This window comes from Furipterus horrens, unplaced genomic scaffold (genome assembly GCF_987537825.1).
Source record: "Furipterus horrens unplaced genomic scaffold, mFurHor1.1.pri manual_scaffold_4, whole genome shotgun sequence".
NCBI lineage: Eukaryota > Metazoa > Chordata > Mammalia > Chiroptera > Furipteridae > Furipterus > Furipterus horrens.
The window spans coordinates 91811083-91829412 of NW_028327174.1; the positions used below are offsets into that span (position 1 = coordinate 91811083).

The 18330-nt window shown below is 41.4% G+C and overlaps 2 protein-coding genes across 3 annotated transcripts in view; one reads left to right on the forward strand and one right to left on the reverse strand.

Annotated features, from left to right (window-relative positions):
- The window catches only part of MTIF3 (mitochondrial translational initiation factor 3), a 24287-nt gene extending 21128 nt beyond the window's left edge, over positions 1-3159 (forward strand). For both annotated transcript variants that reach the window (XM_090273767.1, XM_090273766.1), the window contains 2 exons: positions 836-993; positions 1937-3159. In XM_090273767.1, coding sequence (XP_090129893.1) covers positions 836-993; positions 1937-2155 — 377 coding nt within the window. In that variant the 3' untranslated portion in view covers positions 2156-3159. The remainder of the gene's footprint in view (positions 1-835; positions 994-1936) is intronic.
- On the reverse strand, positions 2432-18304 carry GTF3A (general transcription factor IIIA). Its single transcript, XM_090275170.1, has 10 exons — positions 18278-18304; positions 15889-16101; positions 12715-12815; positions 8440-8536; positions 7982-8070; positions 6864-6937; positions 5035-5115; positions 4243-4472; positions 3058-3117; positions 2432-2811 (listed from the first exon to the last, which is right to left on the reverse strand). Exons 1-10 carry the CDS (start codon positions 18302-18304, stop codon positions 2644-2646), a joined length of 1140 nt encoding a protein of 379 aa, XP_090131296.1. The 3' UTR covers positions 2432-2643.
- Positions 18305-18330: the final 26 nt, after the last annotated feature.

Consider the following 18330-nt stretch of genomic DNA (forward strand, 5'->3'; position numbering starts at 1 on the left):
TACTGTCATGCTAGTGGGTGAGAGAACATATTGTTTTAATTTGTATTTTCTTTCACCATTGAGTTGCCTCTTCTGCAAATTACTTATTCGTAGTCCTTCTTTTCTTGCTTTGATGGTTTATTTTTGTCCTGACTTATAGGGTTCTCTGTTCTGTATGAAGGAAAAACCTTATCCTAATTAGATTTCTCACTTTTGTTTTTCTTCTTGTTTTGAGGTCATAAACATATCCTTTTTTTCCCATTTGTATTAAAGCTGTATTTTTTACATTTAGATAGTCGATCTGGGGAGATTTTTGTTTGGGTTGAAGTCTAACTTTTCCCTTGTATGAAAACTCAGTTGTCCCAGTGCCTTTAATGAAGAGTCTGTTACTTCCCTGTAAAATAATTTTCTAGTAGTCAGATTTCTGAGGTGATGCAGGATGCAGCCTGGGTGACCTCACTGTAGCTAGGAGGGCATTACAAGAGAGTAAAATGAGAAAAGTACTTTTCAGGCAGATCCACATCAGAAAGAAAAACAAGGATAATTAAGTTTATCATAAAGCTAAACTTGTTCCTTTTCAAGGACCATTCTTTTGTTGTTCTTTCATCAAATGATGGTAACGATAAATGGAGGCATTCTGTATATAAATATCCTTTCTTGGCAGGCAAAAGAATGGTACCTTTATGTCTTTTTCCCATTTTTAAAAGTGTTTACTGGACTGTGAAACTAGTCATGTGAGAAGACCATTAGGGCCCCTGTGGTAATCTGAGATTTCCTGAAGTATATGTGATGAGCTTTGGTCTCATAAACAGGGCAGTAAACAGTCCTAGCACCAAGTCTCACTGTTTCAAACCAGGCCCAACTCTGACAAAGGAACTCACCTTTTCTTCAAATATCGGACAACATGATTTGGACACAAAGAGTAAACAGATTCAGCAATGGATTGAGAAAAAATACAAAGTTCATGTTACTGTAAAGAAAGCAAAGGATGCAGAGGAGCCAGAAAATAAAATGGTAAGTAAAAATAGGAGTGAGTAATTATTTTTTGTTTTCTGATCTAAAAGTACAATTGTAGAAAATCTGGAAAATGTAAACGCAAAGAAAAGTGACAGTAATTCTATGAATATAGATGATGATGATAACTTTCCAATTTGTTTTTTCAAAATACAACCATACTGTATATACATTACTTTTTCCATTGTAGCATAAATATCTTGTCATGTGAAAACATTCTACTTCATACTCTAAAGGCTATATAGTACCCTATTTTACAAATTATAGAATATCTAACATTTCAATAGGAAAACTAGAAACTTTATAGATTCATTTTTTGAAGTTTGTTTCTTCTTTATAAACACTAGTAAGAAGCATCATATTTAAAGTCAGATTGTCTTCAAGAAAGTGTGTATCGTTTACAGTCCCAGGATAAGTTTACGGAATATCTAGTTTGCTTCCAGAGGTAGATAACTTATCAACTAAAAGACAGCATCAGCCCAGTGATGGTCAACCCTAGTTCCGCGTTAGAATCACTTAAGCCTAGGTCCCCAGCCAGTTGACCCAGAATCTCTAGAACCAGGTGTAGTTTTCCAATAGTCAAAGTGACTGTGAGTGAGTATAAGGAACTGGGCTAACAGTCTGGGGGATAAGTTGATACTCTGCCAATACCAAACCCACTGCTTTTATACTTGTTTGTGAAAGAAGTTAGCCTCAGTGCAGTGACAGAGTAGGAATTTAAAACTATCAAGCCTTTAGTGCCTTACTTTAGTTACATGGAATTTGTATAACTGCCTGGTTACTGTACAAGTTTCAATCTGCTTAATGGGCATGTAAATTTGATTTAGCTAATCACTTAAATAGCAATTCAAGAATGCTGGGGTTTATGGGTATTAGAGGATTAACACCAGAAAGAATCAAAACATTGGTTTTAAATTAACCTTTTGCTGTTTTCCCTTCTAAGGAGGAGATATTTGATCAAATCCTGCAGACTATGCCTGGAATAGCAACCTTCTCATCCAGGCCACAAGCTGTTAAAGGAGGAAAAGCTGTAATAGGTGTTCTTCGTCATTTGAATAAAAAGGAAGAAGTGGCATATAGAGAAACTCAACAAGCCCAGGAAGGAGACCCTTTGAACAAAAAAAATGGAAACAATACAGAATCAGATGTTCTGCATCAGTGATTAACAAAAAAATGTGCTTCTGTAAGAAAATAATCATACCTTGGTACTTGTTGGCTTCAGAACTTATCAAAACCTGTAGTAGTTGCATTTTGATGAGAAAAAAATGTTTTAGCACACAGCGCTAGCTTGGGACTAGTCTCACTTGCTAGAACTTGTATGAGTCACAACCTCGCCCCACAAGAGAAAATGCTTCATCACTCATTGCTTGCTTGGTACTCATCAGTTTCATCACTCGTCATGAGTTCCAGAATAAATGAACGATAAGTACCAAGGTACCACTGTACAGGCATACCTTGTTTTATTATGCTTTATTTTATTGTTTTACAGATGTTTCATTTTTTACAAATTGAAGGCAAGACCCTTCACCAGCAAAAACATTTCAACTCACTTTTTTGCATTGCGTGGTTTACTGTGGTGGTTTGGAGCCGACCCACACTATCAGATCTGCCTGTAAGTGAGCTGGCTGGTCTGTGGAAAGCAACTGGATGTTAGTAGCTGAGGGTAAGCACTGCAACCGTCGAGAGCACCTTGTCTTCAGCACGGTTCAGCGGGTCTCCAGGTTGAGGCAAAGATAAGCCATGTTCTTTTTTCCCTTTAGGAGGGATATATCCACTGAGATGGGAAGCCAAACTCCGTTTTTCACGTGTTTTTTTTACCTTTGGAAATAAGGAAAACAATTAGGATTCAAGATCATAATTATCTGAATTAATTTTACAATAGTTGCACACCCTGATAGGTACACAACACTCCTTTATAAGAAAGTGAAATCCATCCAGTTGCTTTCAGTAGTGGTACAGACTCACACAGTAATAAGTAATTGAAAATATTCTAAGTAGATTGCATCTGGCTTTAATCAGTATTTTATCTTTTAAAAACAGCCTGCCTAAGTCATCTCAACTTACTTTGAGCTTCATTTTCCTCTTGTCAGGGTCATGAACAACGGCATGCCTAGTGAGGCTTTGCTGAAATGAGAGAAAAAATGAAGTTCTGTTTCTAAAGCATTACCTTTTGGTGTCTATTACACGAAAACTCCATGAGTTATTTAAACAGCCTTCTTTTTGTCATGTTCTGTTGAGAGGTGTGACCTCTACAGAGATTTCCAGCAGAGGAGGATTCTTCCTTAAATCCTGGACTGAAATCACTGCCTCTTCCAATGACCCAGGTCAGGAATTTATACAGTCTTGGTAGGTCCCCTGTGGCTTCCTAGTTCTTTTATATAAGAAGAGGTCAGGAAAACTAGTTCTGAATGAATTACCCCAAGCTGAATGAGGTTCTTTTACCCAAAGCTATGTCAACAGCATCCTGAAACCGGTGGAATACCTGACCAGAGTCTTGCTGTTCTTGATGAGAATGCTGACCACTGGCAGCTCCCAGTTGTTTAATGGTCACCCTGTGCTGAGCCAGCCTCATTTCTCTCTTCAGTCTTCATTATAATTCACGGTGTAAGTGATGTGAGAGCACCAGTCAGAGTGAGGGTCTCCCACGCTGCCTGGGCCCCCCACTCTGTCATGTTCCTAAACCTATTTGAATCACACCAAGACGTAGACTAGATGGATCCCCAAATTTCTGTAGTGCCTCATTTCCTTGTTACCCACTTCCCTTCTCAATCTCTATATGATTTGACCTAAAACAATGGCTCCTGGCTAATAGCAGCCTGAAAGGAACCCAAAATATCAGCACACTCTTCTGAATAAGCATTTGGTTGCATAAGCCACTGGTTCTCAAATGTAGCCCACGTGAGAATCACCTGGAATGTTTGTTAAAACACGTTACTGGGCCCCCAACCCCCAGAGTTTCTGATTCAGTAGGTCTAGAACAGGTCATGTGGCTATGCATTTCTAGTAAATTTCCAGGTGATGCTGGAGCTCCTCAGCCAGGGCCGCACTTTGAGAACCATGTGGCAGATGCAAATCTGGCTCGCAGACTTCAGTTCAGAACCACTCCAGCTGAAGCAAGAGGGGAGGGTCTTAGAGCCCAGCTCACCCAGCCTGCAGACCCTGGGACACCATCCCAGAACCCAGGGCTCCTCGCAACCCAGCTGGAAAGCTACACGCTGACAGGACCGCCCCTGGAGGGTGAGCACTTACTTTCATTGCGAACGTTTTGCCACAGCCAGCATGTTCACACACAAACGGACGCCTTTGCTCGTGAAAGGAGAGAATGTGGCTCTGCAGATTGAACACAGTTGTGTAGGTTCTACCACAGCCTTCCCTGGGACATCGACACACATTCCTTTCTGGAGTATGTGTTTTCATGTGTTGCCTCAGATAATCTTTGCGTTTAAACGTTTTCTGGCATACTTCACACATCACTTCTTCTGATGAAGTAGACAAAAAATTTTAACCAATTTCCCCAGGTATTACCAAATAGAAAACATTAATACTGTATTCAACATATAAGTAACATATTCAATACCTAAAACCTTATAATCACATATAAATCAGAAATTTCAGAGGAAACACTCCAGTTTTTCTTGCTTCAACATTTGTCTCAATTATCCCAAGTTATTACATAAAGTCACCCTTGCCAGGGAGCAAGGGTCCTCAGTATGGTGGCAGTGGCAAAGGGAGAAAATTAAACAGACCAGTTCCTTCCTTCTCCTCTGGCACATAGGGCACTCTTTCCCAAAATGCCCCACAGAATCCTAGTGCCTAGAGGCTTTAAAATGCTGAGTATGCACAACAGCTGGCAGAGACCTGGCATAACTCCTACTGAACCCTGGACCATAGGTATCTCTTCTCTTCTGTCAAAGAGCTAAAGTGTCCAGCACCTCACAAAATATCTATTTTAAAGTACATATTTAATATTTCTGTCTTTAAAAGCACTAAATCAGTTCTAAGGGGGAAATGCATAGACCGAGCCATTCATGTCTGCCTTACCTTTATGGGTTGTTCTCACGTGTTTCAGAAGCTCTGTCCATGTTTTTGCCACAAAAGAACATCCTTTTTGACATTTATAGCCTATTAAAAAAAATAAAATTGGTGTGTTGCCTTTTGTGAATATTCAGTGTAAACAACAATCATAATTAGAAAGGAAACTTATCTGCCAGTGTAATTTTCCTCCTACCTTCCAAGAGTATTCTATTCTGTTAGTCTCAAGAGGTGACAGGAAAACCGAACAGCTGCATATCAAGGAAGCTCATGTACAATTTCACCTCAGCGGACTTCACAGAGGTTGCCTTTCCCTTTCTGCTGCTCTCAGGAAGCTGACTGTACTGCACGTAGACACCCAGCTGCTCCAACCTCCACCTCCGTGGTGGTGGCCCCTCACCCTCCCTGCTTTAAGCTTGCCTCTTCTTTCCTCACCAAAAAAGTTTAGTTGATCCTTTGTCTTTGGCAAACCATCAACAGTTATGTGCCCACCCCCTGGCTTCCTCGAGTCTTAAATCTTGTAAGTTTCAGATGGCAAAAAAGAAGCAGGGTACAGCTAAGGAAGAAAATGAACTAGAATAACCCAGAGAAAAACACTATGAACAAAAATTAACATTGCATAAAGCACCAGAATTGGATTATTCTGTCAATGTAACAGCCAGCCTGAGTTCCACCCAACTAAATACCAGACAGAAACAAAAGAATGAGGTTGCCTGGCACTCTTAGCTACTAGTCTCTTATTAAAAAAACAAACACAAAAATATTCCATAAATTCTAGGGCTTGGGAAATTAGGATATAGATATCAAAAATCCCATATGAGAACACAGTAGAGTCAAGTAGTTAGTTTAATCAAGTCTTTTTTTAAAAAGTTTACAATGTGATTGCTCTGAAAACTCCAAACTATTATATTAACTTATTAACTAAGCCCTTCGAACGCTCCCAGGTAAAGAATGACACCAGGAATAAGCAGAAGAGGTTAAAAACTCGGGTTGGCCAAAAAGTCTGTTTAGTTTTTTCCGTAAAATAAAAGACGCGTTTTTCATTTTCACCAATAACTTTATTGATTTGGATATTTTGAGTATGTCAGCTATCTTCCGGTATTGGCTTCTAGTGCGTAGAGGCCAGGGGCGCTGCTAAACATCTTCCAATGCATAAGACAGCCCCACAGGAAAGAATTATTTAGCCAAAATGTCAGTAGTACCAAGAAACTTTGCAAACCACTTTTGACACATTTACTCAGTCATAGCACCTTCCCCATACACTGCATCTTTTTTTTCATTTCAGTTGCGTTACCTTTCTTGAAATAATAAAGCATAATACGCCAAAAATGCTGCATATTTTCTTCCACCTTTAATATTTAAATGCACAAAAATTCACCAATTTTGATGAGTTTTTTAAAAATGCATGCTGATATGACAGCTGTCACAGTACAATCTAACAAAACTGTTTTGAATGAAATTAGACAACTAAGCACTACTAGAACCACTGTATGGAAAAAACTAAACAAACTTTTTTGCCAACCCAACACTATGAAGAAGCAATGCCTTGGCTGGAGCACTGGCACTACCACAAGGACAGAGCACAGCCAGGGCACTGGCTTTGAACAATACATTAACTTTGAACAACAGTGACAGCGGAATGGAAGAACAGACATGATGTACGGACAGCACCTCTTTGGTCAAGAGTATAAAACCTGAACAAGCAGAATGGTGCTCCTACCTTGTTCTGAGTTTCTTATTATGACCACGGAATAGAGTAGAAAGCCCCAAGTATTCAAAGACTTAAACACATATACCCTTTGGCTGGTGTGTTGGAGTAAGCACTGCAAAGTACATACCCTCATGGACCTTCCCATGTCGTTTCAGCCTGCTGGGCGAAGCAAAGTATTTTCCACAGCCTTCATGGGTGCACCTGGGTTAACAAGACATGAAGTATCAGCCAGGCTGTTTTCACAGAAAATTCTCCTTAGGGTAAATAGTACTTTGTCCTATTTCTCCTGCCAAAGTCTCCCCTGCCCACAGCCAAACCAGTCATATAAAAATGATTTAAGATTTAGACCACATCCTAGGTAAAATTAAGTTACCTGACCAAACTTGAGGCAACACAACTGTTTGAAAGAAACAATGTCACATGATTTTTTTGCTTATATGATCAAATTAAACACTTTTATCTTTATTCTTCTGAAATTATACTCCAGTTTCATGGCTATGAAAAAGATGGTTTAGGTCAACACCTAAACCACTCCAAATAGTTTGTACCTAGTTTTTCTAATGATGCTGCCCCAGGATAGGGTGAAAAGAAAACACAGCAGCAGCTTCACCAGCCTCCAGTGAGCAATGGAACATACGTGCCACTTCGGCATCAATGCCACCAGCAGCACAAGAATAAGCAGACCTGCAAGCGATGACAGGCACTGTCATGGCAGCGGCTCCCAGGCAAAGGGCATTGCTGTGTGAGTGGAAGGAAGGTGCCCAGAGCCCATGCTCTTCAAGAGTAGCCATCCAAGCAGGCGGCCAGGAGCCCTCGATGCCCTTCACAGGTCTAGTATCTCCTGTCACTCCTGCTTGTTCCTCATGAAACCCTCTCTAATGCAGGCTACCCACACTGTTTTTGTTTTACAGCAAAAACATAATTAGTATCTCCATAAGGACATGTCATATAATTGAACAGGCTCTATTGGAATAGTTAAGTCATTTATTAGTCTTCCCTTAAAGCTTAACTATAACTGTGCTATTCTCACAGATTAGTCTAAAACATATTAAGTATTTCTTTTAGAGAAGTAAAAGCAAAACTGAACTGGAACAGGCCAATGTATAAAAGGGTGTACACTACACATGTTAACAGAAAAATGCTGATTAATAAACTGCTTCAGAACATTTGTACCCAACCTTTGCATTTCAATCTATTCCCACCTGAAATCTGCCATGTTGACCTTTACCCCCATAGAGTACCTACTTGAACAGTAGTTCATTAGTATGCTGGCACTGATGGATTTTCAGCTGCTGATGTTTCTTAAAGGTCTTCTTACAACCTTCAAAAGTGCACTGTTCAGTAAAGATTTGTTAGTATTGAGAAAAATCAAAGAACCTTTCATAACAATCCTCTCAACATAAAAATATTGTGGCAATTACACACTTGCTACTTTCACCAATTTACTGTAAAGTTCTTTGTCAAAAAACTTTAAAGAGAAACATTTTTGAAAGAGAAAAATGTTTAATTTGGGGTAATCTACCAATAATATATTTTAGTTGGCACAATAAAATTTGCTTTCAAAATAAAATAATTATTCTGATAGTGGGTGTCAGGCTAAATTTAAATATGTGACAAAAATCTGGTTAATGAAAATTTTAGAAACAGACAATAAGCATAAAAATATTCAGAGAATTTAAGCATAGAAAATCATTCCTACTTACTACATAATGTTTCTGCTGATTTTCATGTTTGCGTTCAAAATGTTTCTTCAAGTTTGATTTTGTGTTGAATTTTTGGTCACAGCCACTCGCTGCGCAACTATGAGAAATCGTAAACCCAAATATTAACAAACCAAGAGAAGAAAAGTTTTAAGGCTTTATAAAAAGTTATTCCAAAGTACAGTATAAATCTAGCATGTTTCAAAGTATGAGCCATACCATGTAGGCCTCTGTGCTGTGATGTGATTAACATGGAACAAGATGCAATTCATGTTAGGCTTCTGCAGTTATCATATAGCATCAGACATCCTTTGTACACTAGGCAGAGGGGTGGTGAAAAACGCTAGTTCCGAAAGCCCTGACCCTCTTTAGGCTTATATCCATGTTTAAATTAAATTGTTTTCAGTTTAAAATCTGATAACCATAATTTTCCTGAAAATATTACTATAAACTGCCTTACCAAAAAAACTTCAAAAAAACAACCAAACAAAACAAAACTGGTTTCACAGAAGCATAAACCATTATGCTCTTTGGCGTATCACCAAGCTGGTCAAGTTTTCTTAACAAGCATTTCTGTACCTTGGCCTTGAATTACCTAAATTCTTTGGGAAGCTGTGTTTTTTAAAATATGTGCTCTGCCTGTGGAGAGTTTTTATCAGCCTGATGGACAGGCAGGACTTCCTCTATAGACCCCCATCTTATCTACCATTCCCTGGTAAACACAGAATACTACTCTCATGAAGCACTATGCTATCCAGATGGAGGAGGACAGACTAACAGCACAGTGACAGTGGGAGATATGCCCAGACACCCACTGGAAACACACAGGAGGGTCACTGTGGGGACACTGAGGCAGAAATCCCCACAAGTTCCAATAGTTCTTTTTTTTTTTTAATTTTTAACATATATTTATTGATTCCAGAGAGAGACAGAAAGAGAGAGAGAGGAAGGGAGAAAGAGAAATATTGATCAGCTGCCTCCCACACATGCCCCTATTGGGGACTAAACCTGCAACCTAAGTATGTGCCCTGACCAGGAATCGAACTGGACTAGGCTTCAATCAACTGAGCCATGTTGCCCGGGCCCAGCAGGTGTTCTGGACTTCAGGAACAGAACACTGAGTTTCAGCTGGGTACATAGCCAACATAAAGAGAGCTTTTTCCAGCCTCACTTGCAATTAGGAGCACGACATGGCTAAGTTCTGGTCCACACTGCTTAAATCCCACAGAGCGTCTGAAAAGGAGGCACACCTCTCTTGCACCTCGCTCCATCCTGGTGGCTGCAATGCTTATGCGGTAGCTTCGAGCTCCAACAGGCATCTTGGACCATGATATTAAAGCCCCAAGATGAGGATGGCAAAGGTAAGTTAAAAGGAGCCCAGGTCCTGAGTATGGAGCAGTCCTTGACTGTTTAGGTCTGCATTTCAGTTATGTAAGAGAAAAGGAGACATCTTTAAGCCCCTATAGAGCTGGGTTTTCTGTCACTCTTGACTTCAATCCTGACACAAGCACCTAACCTAACACCAGTGTGGGGCAGGACAGGGCCATGAAAAATCCTGACAGGAGCCAAAGAGCAGGCACAGGAGCACTGAAGACCCTAGCAGAGTTAGCAGGGGTGTGCAGGGAGAGAGGCTGCTGGGCAGTTAAGCATAGCTGGACCACAATTTCATGTCTGAAATTCAAGCAAATAGGTCAAGATTAGCAAAAAAATAAATAAAATGAGAATAAAAAGGCCAAACCACAAAGGTCACTTACATGACATACTAAGAACCTGGACTTCATTTGTAAGCAATGCTTAAAAAGCACTGCACTGTTTTAAGTAGGAAAGCAACCTGGAGGATAATGTGGGAGATGGCCCGTGAGGAGACAAAGAAAACAGCCATTCCAGTGAAGAGCAGGGCTGAAATAAGACAGTGGCAGCTGGAGCAGGAGAGACGGACCTGAGGGACCAGGAACAGGACTTGACAACCTATGTGCTGGGGAGGAGAACACACTGAGGTGTCCAGGGCAGTCGCGTTATCTTCGCTGTGGGTGACCAGATAGACAGTGATGCCACCTGACAGGAACAAGGGAGGGGAAGGCCAAAGAGAAAGCCAACCTCAGGTTGGACTTCAGTGAATTTAAGAAGCCATAGAGACAACTAGCAGCTGGCTATGGGTATCTGGAACTAAAGAGAGCTGGAAAACATCACGTTGTTCCAGCGGAAATGATTCTATTCCATTCATCCTGTGCATCTGTACCCAGATCCATTTTTTCTTTTGTTATTTTCACATAGTGTACAGTAACTTAGTTCAGAAACCAAAAAGCATAAAAAGGGACCTGGATGCATAATGTTTCCTTCCGCCCCTGCCCCTACCCACCCAGTACTTCCCACCACTCCTAGGACAGGAAAAATTTTTAGTTTTTTGGAAGTTTTAGGGCTTCTTATACATAAATAAGGAAATATAAATATAGGTTCTTCCTGTCTACCCCCCTCCCATTATATACACAAAAGGTAGCCCTTTATGTATACATTTTTGAACATTGGTTTTTCACTTAATATGCCTTGGAGATTTTCTTCGTCTCACAGAGATCATCTGCATTCATTTTTAAAGCTGTATAGCATTCCACTATTGTGACACACTTTATAGCTCCTGATGGCACGTGGGTTGATTCCAATGTTTTGTTATTATTAATAGTGTTGCACATGACCTTATATATGCTTTTAATGCAGGAAAAAGTGTGTATGTAGAATAAATTCCCCAAAGTGAAATTCGAGGTCAAAGATTATATTCCAGTCCTATTTTCCAGACCACCTTAGTTATGCTTTACTGGTGTCGCTGAACTATATCTTGAAAAAAATTAAGCTTCATTTAGAGTCATTGATTTTGAGGACATACTGTGTGCTTGAACAGGGACTGAAGCAGACATCTGCCATTTTCAGCACTTGGTCTCTTTCCCTCTGGCTGGCACACCGGTCAGAGGGAGAGCAGATGGCCTTCCACAAGGAACACAACAATGAAGACTGTCCTGTGTCAACAGCTCACCTTCTTCAGACCATGGAAACCTTAGTGATACATGGGACCCTTTACATTCGTCAGCCTAAAACTAATAGAAATCAACTCAGGTCATTAGAAAACTCTACTGCTCAAGGAACTGTCTCATAGAACAAGATTATGATCTTCAATCCTAATATCTGCAAAACCTGCCGTAGAGCTGTTTCCTGACACGATCTCCAGCATATAGCTCTGGACATCTACTAGATTTATTTTGGGGTTATTTTTCCCCAAGGAAAACTTAATGTTTTCCTGGAACATTCTGTTTAGTGGTTCTAAGTGGGGATGCCTGACCAGCAGCATCAACATCACCCAGGAACTTGCTAGAAATGCAAATTCTCAGGCCCCACCCTCGGCCTACAGAAATGAGCTGCTCTGGGGGTGAGGTCCAGCAAGTTGTTTTAACAAGTCTCCAGGTGTTCTGATGCACCCTAAATTTGAGGTCCACTGTGCTTTAAAGAAGTAGTAGATTTAAAAGAAAAGCTGTATCTCCACTCTTTCAGATAAATAAACAGCTACTCCGAGAAGAATAAAATTAGAATTGGTATGGTAGAGGTGCAGGGGCTTAATCCAAAGAAATACAAGATAAACTATTAAAAGTTCGACTTCTGCCCTGGCTAGTATGGCTCAGCTGTAGCCCTGTTCCGTACACTGCAAGGTCACGGGTTCGATTCCCACATATCCAAGTTTCAGGTTCAACTCCCAGTCGGGGTGCCTACAAGAAGGCAACCAACCAATGTTTTATCTCTATTTCTCTGTCTACTCTACCTTTCTCTCTAAAAGCAATAAAAAAAATGTCCTCAGGTGAGGATTTAAACACACACACACGCACACACAAAACAAGCTTGTCTTTCTTACTGCTTTTACCTCTTATCCCAGCAGCTTATCAGTTCAGAAAGTCCCTGACAATGTAGAGCTAAGAAACTGCCAAGGAGTCATTTTCATCTGGTCTAAACTGTGTTTGTTTCAGGGTTGATTTCCCACTTACTGTGTACTTTAAAAGGAGATGAGAGGATGAAAATGCAAAAGGACTTCAGATTAACTCATTCCTCAAATTATTATACACAAATAACCGCAAAAATCCCTACTTCCTTCCACACATTCAAAACTTGGTCTCCTCATATCAGGAGACACAAATGAAGCTTCACATTCTCTTGATCTTGAGGTAAAAATCAATTGGTTTTCTTACCAGGTCAAAGTGCCACACAACCACCTCAGAGACCTAAACCCAGTTCTCTACTTACGCAAAGGGCTTTTCTCCTGTGTGAAGCAGGGCATGGCGGCTCAGGTGGTAGTCCCTGACAAAGGCTTTGCCACACCCTTCTTGGTCACAAACAAATGGTCTCTAGCAGGAAGGAAAGAAAAAAACATGTCAATTCTGCCCACGTTAGTAACTCTGGCATTATTTAAAGGCCTTAAATGTCCAGTAAGCCAGGCCATGTCTCCAGAGATGGAGACACTAAGTGTTGAGCACCTGCTACATCAAGGCCAGACAAGGTTGTCCTGCATGAAGTTATACATCAATGCCACAACTTCTCAAGTCATTGCAGCAGACTTTACTCTATGCATAGCATATGTAATAAGCAGGCAGCCTTCACGGTTGATTAATCTGCTCCTACCTAACCTGAAGCCTGGCTTCAAGTGCAGCTCCCCTCTTAAAGATTACTTGCCTACTACACAGATCTCTACCACAGCATGCGTGTGTCCATTCAAAGCCTAGGGAAGAAGAATGTGTAGGTTCTGCCTTATCCCAAACAAGCTCAGTGTCTGTGCTAAGAGAATGGCTGGCACAGCTACAGGAAAATGCATCGCTCTGGAAAAAGTTCATAGGTGCCAGGACAAAGCAAAGCTCACAGCCCTAAATGCAATCACCCCTTGGGACCTAGTGGTTGAGAGGAGGAAACTCCATCCTGAATCTAAAGGAAAAGCCAAAACACATCCTCCAAAAACCAGTTTTGTGTATTTATTATGGGAAATGAACCATGACAGCAGAGGCGGATTAAGGTTGGTTGAGGCGCCAGGTGCAGAAGGAAATATTGGGCCCCTTAAAAAAAAAGAGACGGGGAAAATAAAAATATATGTTAACCATATTTTTAAATAAATAAAAAATATTATGTACTATTAATATTTTATTTCCAATAAAATTTGAATATATGTATAATATAATTAATAATAGCATAATAATAATCATGAAGTTTTGATGTTGTTTTATTTTTCTAGCTACAAATGAAAATAAAAATATAAAATAGTCTGAATGATTAGAATACTAGAGATTTTTCATTACAGTGCAATTAATGATTAATTAAAATTCAAAAATTATTCATAAACTATGAAAATCCTGGTGCTGATGTAACAACAGGAATTAATTTTATCTTAATATAGTTTCAACAATAGGAATTAATTTTATTTTAATATAATTTCAACTTACCTGAATATTTATTTATACGCACAGAAAACTATTTTTAAAACCATAAATGAAACAAGTACATATCCCCAAACTAATTTACATCCCTTGCATATTTGTGTATATCGTTAAGTCTGCACTGCAGGAGAACCTTTGTAAGTACAAAGTAGCAAATACGATTCTGTTGCTCTCATGAGCAGTAGCGCAGCCACACAGGGCCTATGCAGCATAGTATGTGTACTGTACTGTATAGTATGCAGCATAGTAATGAAATAATGAAAATAAGCTAATATAAACATACTATCAGGTTTTACGGCCAATTGTAAATTTGTACGTAATTAAAATTGCACATATAAAATCAAACTTGGTGTCATTAGAAAAAAGTGTAAAGTTGGGGTTTTGCAGGGCCCTTCAGAAGTCGGGGCCCAGGTTGTGCACCTGTAGCGCCCGCCGTTAAATCCGCCTCTGCATGACAGTCGGGGAGGGAGATGCCAAGCCTCAAATGGCAGTACTGGTAGCAAAGCAGACAGGAAGACAGATGAGCTGTATTACTAGGGGAAGATCCACAGAATTTTGTACAGCTCCTTTCATGGAGTAGGTTCAATCAACGTTTGTCAAATTGGGATTTGGGACAACAAAGGTGACTTGAAGTTTTCCACCCTGTAGGAAGGAGACTGGTAGTATCAATAACCAAAATACAACACCTGTCTAAAATTAGAGGTAAGCTCTCATTTGGACATATGGGTCATAGAGCTCAGAGTCTGGGAGACAGGGGTAAGAAGAAAGACAGGAGACAAAATGTCATGGATGTTACGAGTGAACCCAGTCACTGGGTAGGCCTGCCAAGAAAACTGGGGGAAACTAGAAGGCAGAAGATAAGCCAGTGAAAGGGGTCAATGAGGAAGAGGAAAACAGCTGGAGGAGAAGGTCCCAAAAAGGAAATGGTCAGCCTTCAAATGCTGGAGAGGGTAAGATTAGGTGTCATTAGGCCACAATGAGGAGCGGTCCCTAAGTTAGGGAGGAGCTAGTAGCAAAGGAACCAACTTCAGGCCTCTAACTTAAATAAATTAAGGGCCTTTCACTGAGGCCGTGTGAAGCCAGGCTCTGCCCAAAAGTAGGAAATTGGGCAGATTCCTTTGCCTCCCTTCCCTCAGCTGTCTTTCCTCAAAGTATTCTTTCCCTCAAAGTAAAACCCACACTCCAAACTCATCTGTACCCTGGCCTACAAATGATCCCAAACCTGCTTCTCAGAGTTCCTCTTGTATGGATCCCACCCCAAAACATTGGCCTGCCTCCCCTCCTCCCCTCAGGCCCACAGGCTCTCCCTGCAGTTCTCTCTGCCCAGATTTCCCCTCAAACGGCTACGTGGCTGGATCCCTTCCTTCTCAGTCAGGACAAGAGGGCTTTCCTGAGCACTCTCCAGCAGCTCCCCATTTATGCGTCTCACTCCTACTCATTCCTTTATCTGTTCTGCTTAAAGCACAAGATCTGTGACAACAGAAGCCTTGCCTGTTTTGTTCACTGATTTCTCTCCAGAGCAGGAATGGTACTGAGTTTTGCAAGAATGAATGCATGCTGCTTGCAAAACGTCCAGTACTATAAATCATCCTACACACAAGTTCTGGGACAGAGGTGCTTAAGGCAAGTGCCTGTTGCAGTGGGGACTTCCAATCGTGCACGTATTTACAGATCGCAAGGTGGTGACTCAAGATGAGAGATGAAAGAAGGGGGAAGGGCTGCTCAGTAAACCCCGAGCCCGTGGCAAGGATACCTCGGTCCTAGAACTTCCTGTCTACCTCCCCAGCTCCTTTCCTAACCTAAGGCATGGCTTTCTCATTTCTGTGGTCCACGGCGCCAAAGCTGAACTTGTTCCGCAAAGCCAGGCATGCGACCCTGCGCACTCACGCCCCGCATCCCAGGATTTTGAGGCGGAGCACATAGGGCAGCTGAAACATCCCTAGTCCCAGGGCCCAGACGCCAAGCCCCACCGTGGCCACGCCTTCGGGCTCTTTACCTCCCCTGTGTGCTTGCACAGGTGAGCGTCTAACTTCCAGGCCTTGTTGTAATTGGCGCTGCAGTTCGGAAAGGAGCAGATGAACCTCCTAGGATGCGCGGGGAGCAGCGGCGCGGGGCTCGTGCCTGCTTTGATGAACGCATCGATGACTGTCAGGGATGATACCGCCTCGGCGACTGAGACCTGCGGCTCCAGGGCGCCCGGGGCCAGGCGCTAGGCCACGTGAAGAGCCCCAAGCGGAGGACCGGAGCCCGATGCTCCGGATCAGCCTTGCACCGGCCTCTGCGCATTTCCGGGATTGCGACCTTCCCCACCCCCGAGGGGCGGGACTGGTGCGCCTGCGCGCGGGCAGCAGGCCACGCCCCGCGCGAGCTCAAGCTCCCAGGGGCCCTTTTTGGGTCAGCGTTTCTCCGGATTTGTGTGGGGGGCTTTGGCTTCCTCTTCCGCAGCGAGAAGAGCCTTGTGCCTCAGCAGATCCCTAAACACTGATTCTATGTGACGTTTCCCAGCCGCTACATCCTATTCAAAGTACTAACCTTGCAAAATTTAAGCTATCCTGTTCTTACCACGTTATCGGTTTGCCTTTATGGATTTATTTCCTTGCGTGCAATCTACATGCCCTTCCTAAACTTAGCTGCCGATAAGAATCACATGGAGATCTTTTAAAACTCTTAAGCCCAGAGCATACGCTGTCTGGACCAATTAAATCACGATTTCTGTGGGTGGGAAACAGGAATCTGTAGTTTAGAAGCTCCCAGAATGATCCCAATGCGGAGAATAGGAAGAATATGGTTTTTATAATCAAAAGTGTTACCTCATTGTTGAGGCAGAGAGATCTGCAGGTGATTTGACGGGTATGAAAATTTGAAAAGGATTGTTTACAGTCTTGAATGAATATTGTGTGTATCTTGATTTATGAAAACCACATGTTTAAAAGATGTCCTTTGATGAGAATAACATGATGGATGGTCTGATGTTCTGCCAGATTTGTATTTTCCACAGCCTACATCATTGCGAATCATTAAGCAAGCCCTTGTCTAAATATGATGAACATGTTCCTGCAGAGAACAAGACAGGGCCCAACAGTCAGTCCTGACCTGGATCCTTACATAATAGTCACTCCTGAGCCTCAGTCTCCTCATCTTCATTTATTTTTGAATGAGTCCTTGTCATTTGAAACTGTTCTGTGTGTCCCCTCCCTCTGCCTTTCGCCCATTAAATGCCAGTATCCCTTCACAATCACTGGGAAAATTGGAAAAGGCCCTATACATAGGCAAATTCTCCCCAAGATGTGGTTCCTGACTCTCCAACACAGGACCATTGAGAACCCCACTGGGGAAGAAGGAAATCTGGATTCAGGGGAAGAGATACCAAGAGGTAATAAGGTGCAGAAAATCCAAAGATAAAATGGTTCCCAAAAGGAGGGTTATCAATGGTGTTAAACATTAGTAGAATGACCAATGACTAAGGACACCTTGAAAAATAAAAGACAATTTGGGAGGTTGTTCTCATCACTTTTAGTTATTCCCAAACAATTAGATATTGTCTTATATGGTAAGTGATTGGACAGGTGGATTTTATCAGGAGGACCCAATTTTTATGCTTTGTTGCAGTTACACAATCTCAGAATTCAGTTCTATTTAAAATGCTATATATCTAATATATGTATTATTTGTATATGTGTATATGTACATGTGATATGGACTTAATTCATAGGAAGAATATGGTTTTTATAATAAAAAATGTTACCTCATTGTTGTTATATGTCTATTAAGGCCACCTGTGCAGCTATCCATAGGGTGACAATATGCAAATATCAGGAAGCTTAGCTAAAGACTCCTTTTCCTTCCTTCTAAATGTAAAGAATATTTTTGTGGGTGTGGGAACAGAAGGACAGTACCATCATTTAAAAATGAAGTTGCCCAACAATACATGATAATTTTTATAATTAAATGCAACCAAGAAACTGATAGTGGTCTCTTGCTTATAAGTTAAACACCTGCAAAGGTGTTTGAGCTCTCTCTCTCTACCCAGACATTACCCCTACTTCACATTCCCCCAACTCCTCCCTTCCTCTCTCTCTCCCATGCCTCAGTCCCTCACAGTCTGATCATCCCTGCCTGTCTTCTTCTGTAAGAGTTTCTGCCCCTGTGACTATGGTTTTCCAAAGGTCTTGGCTCAACCCAAGCAGCCAGGACCTTATATAATCTGGCTCCTTAACGCCCCATGGCTAATGACTCCTGAAAAAGTCTCTGGCCCACGTGGAACTCAGGCTTTTCCCCAAGTCCAAACAACTTCAGCCTGGAAGGGATAAGACTGTGGGTCTTGTGGATTAACCTAGACAGAACTTTGGTATGCCTGTTCTAGCTAGAAGATTGTGTCTACTCACCTCAGCTTTGCACCTGTGCTTTTCCATGTGACTTTGTTCTTCCCATAAAGAAG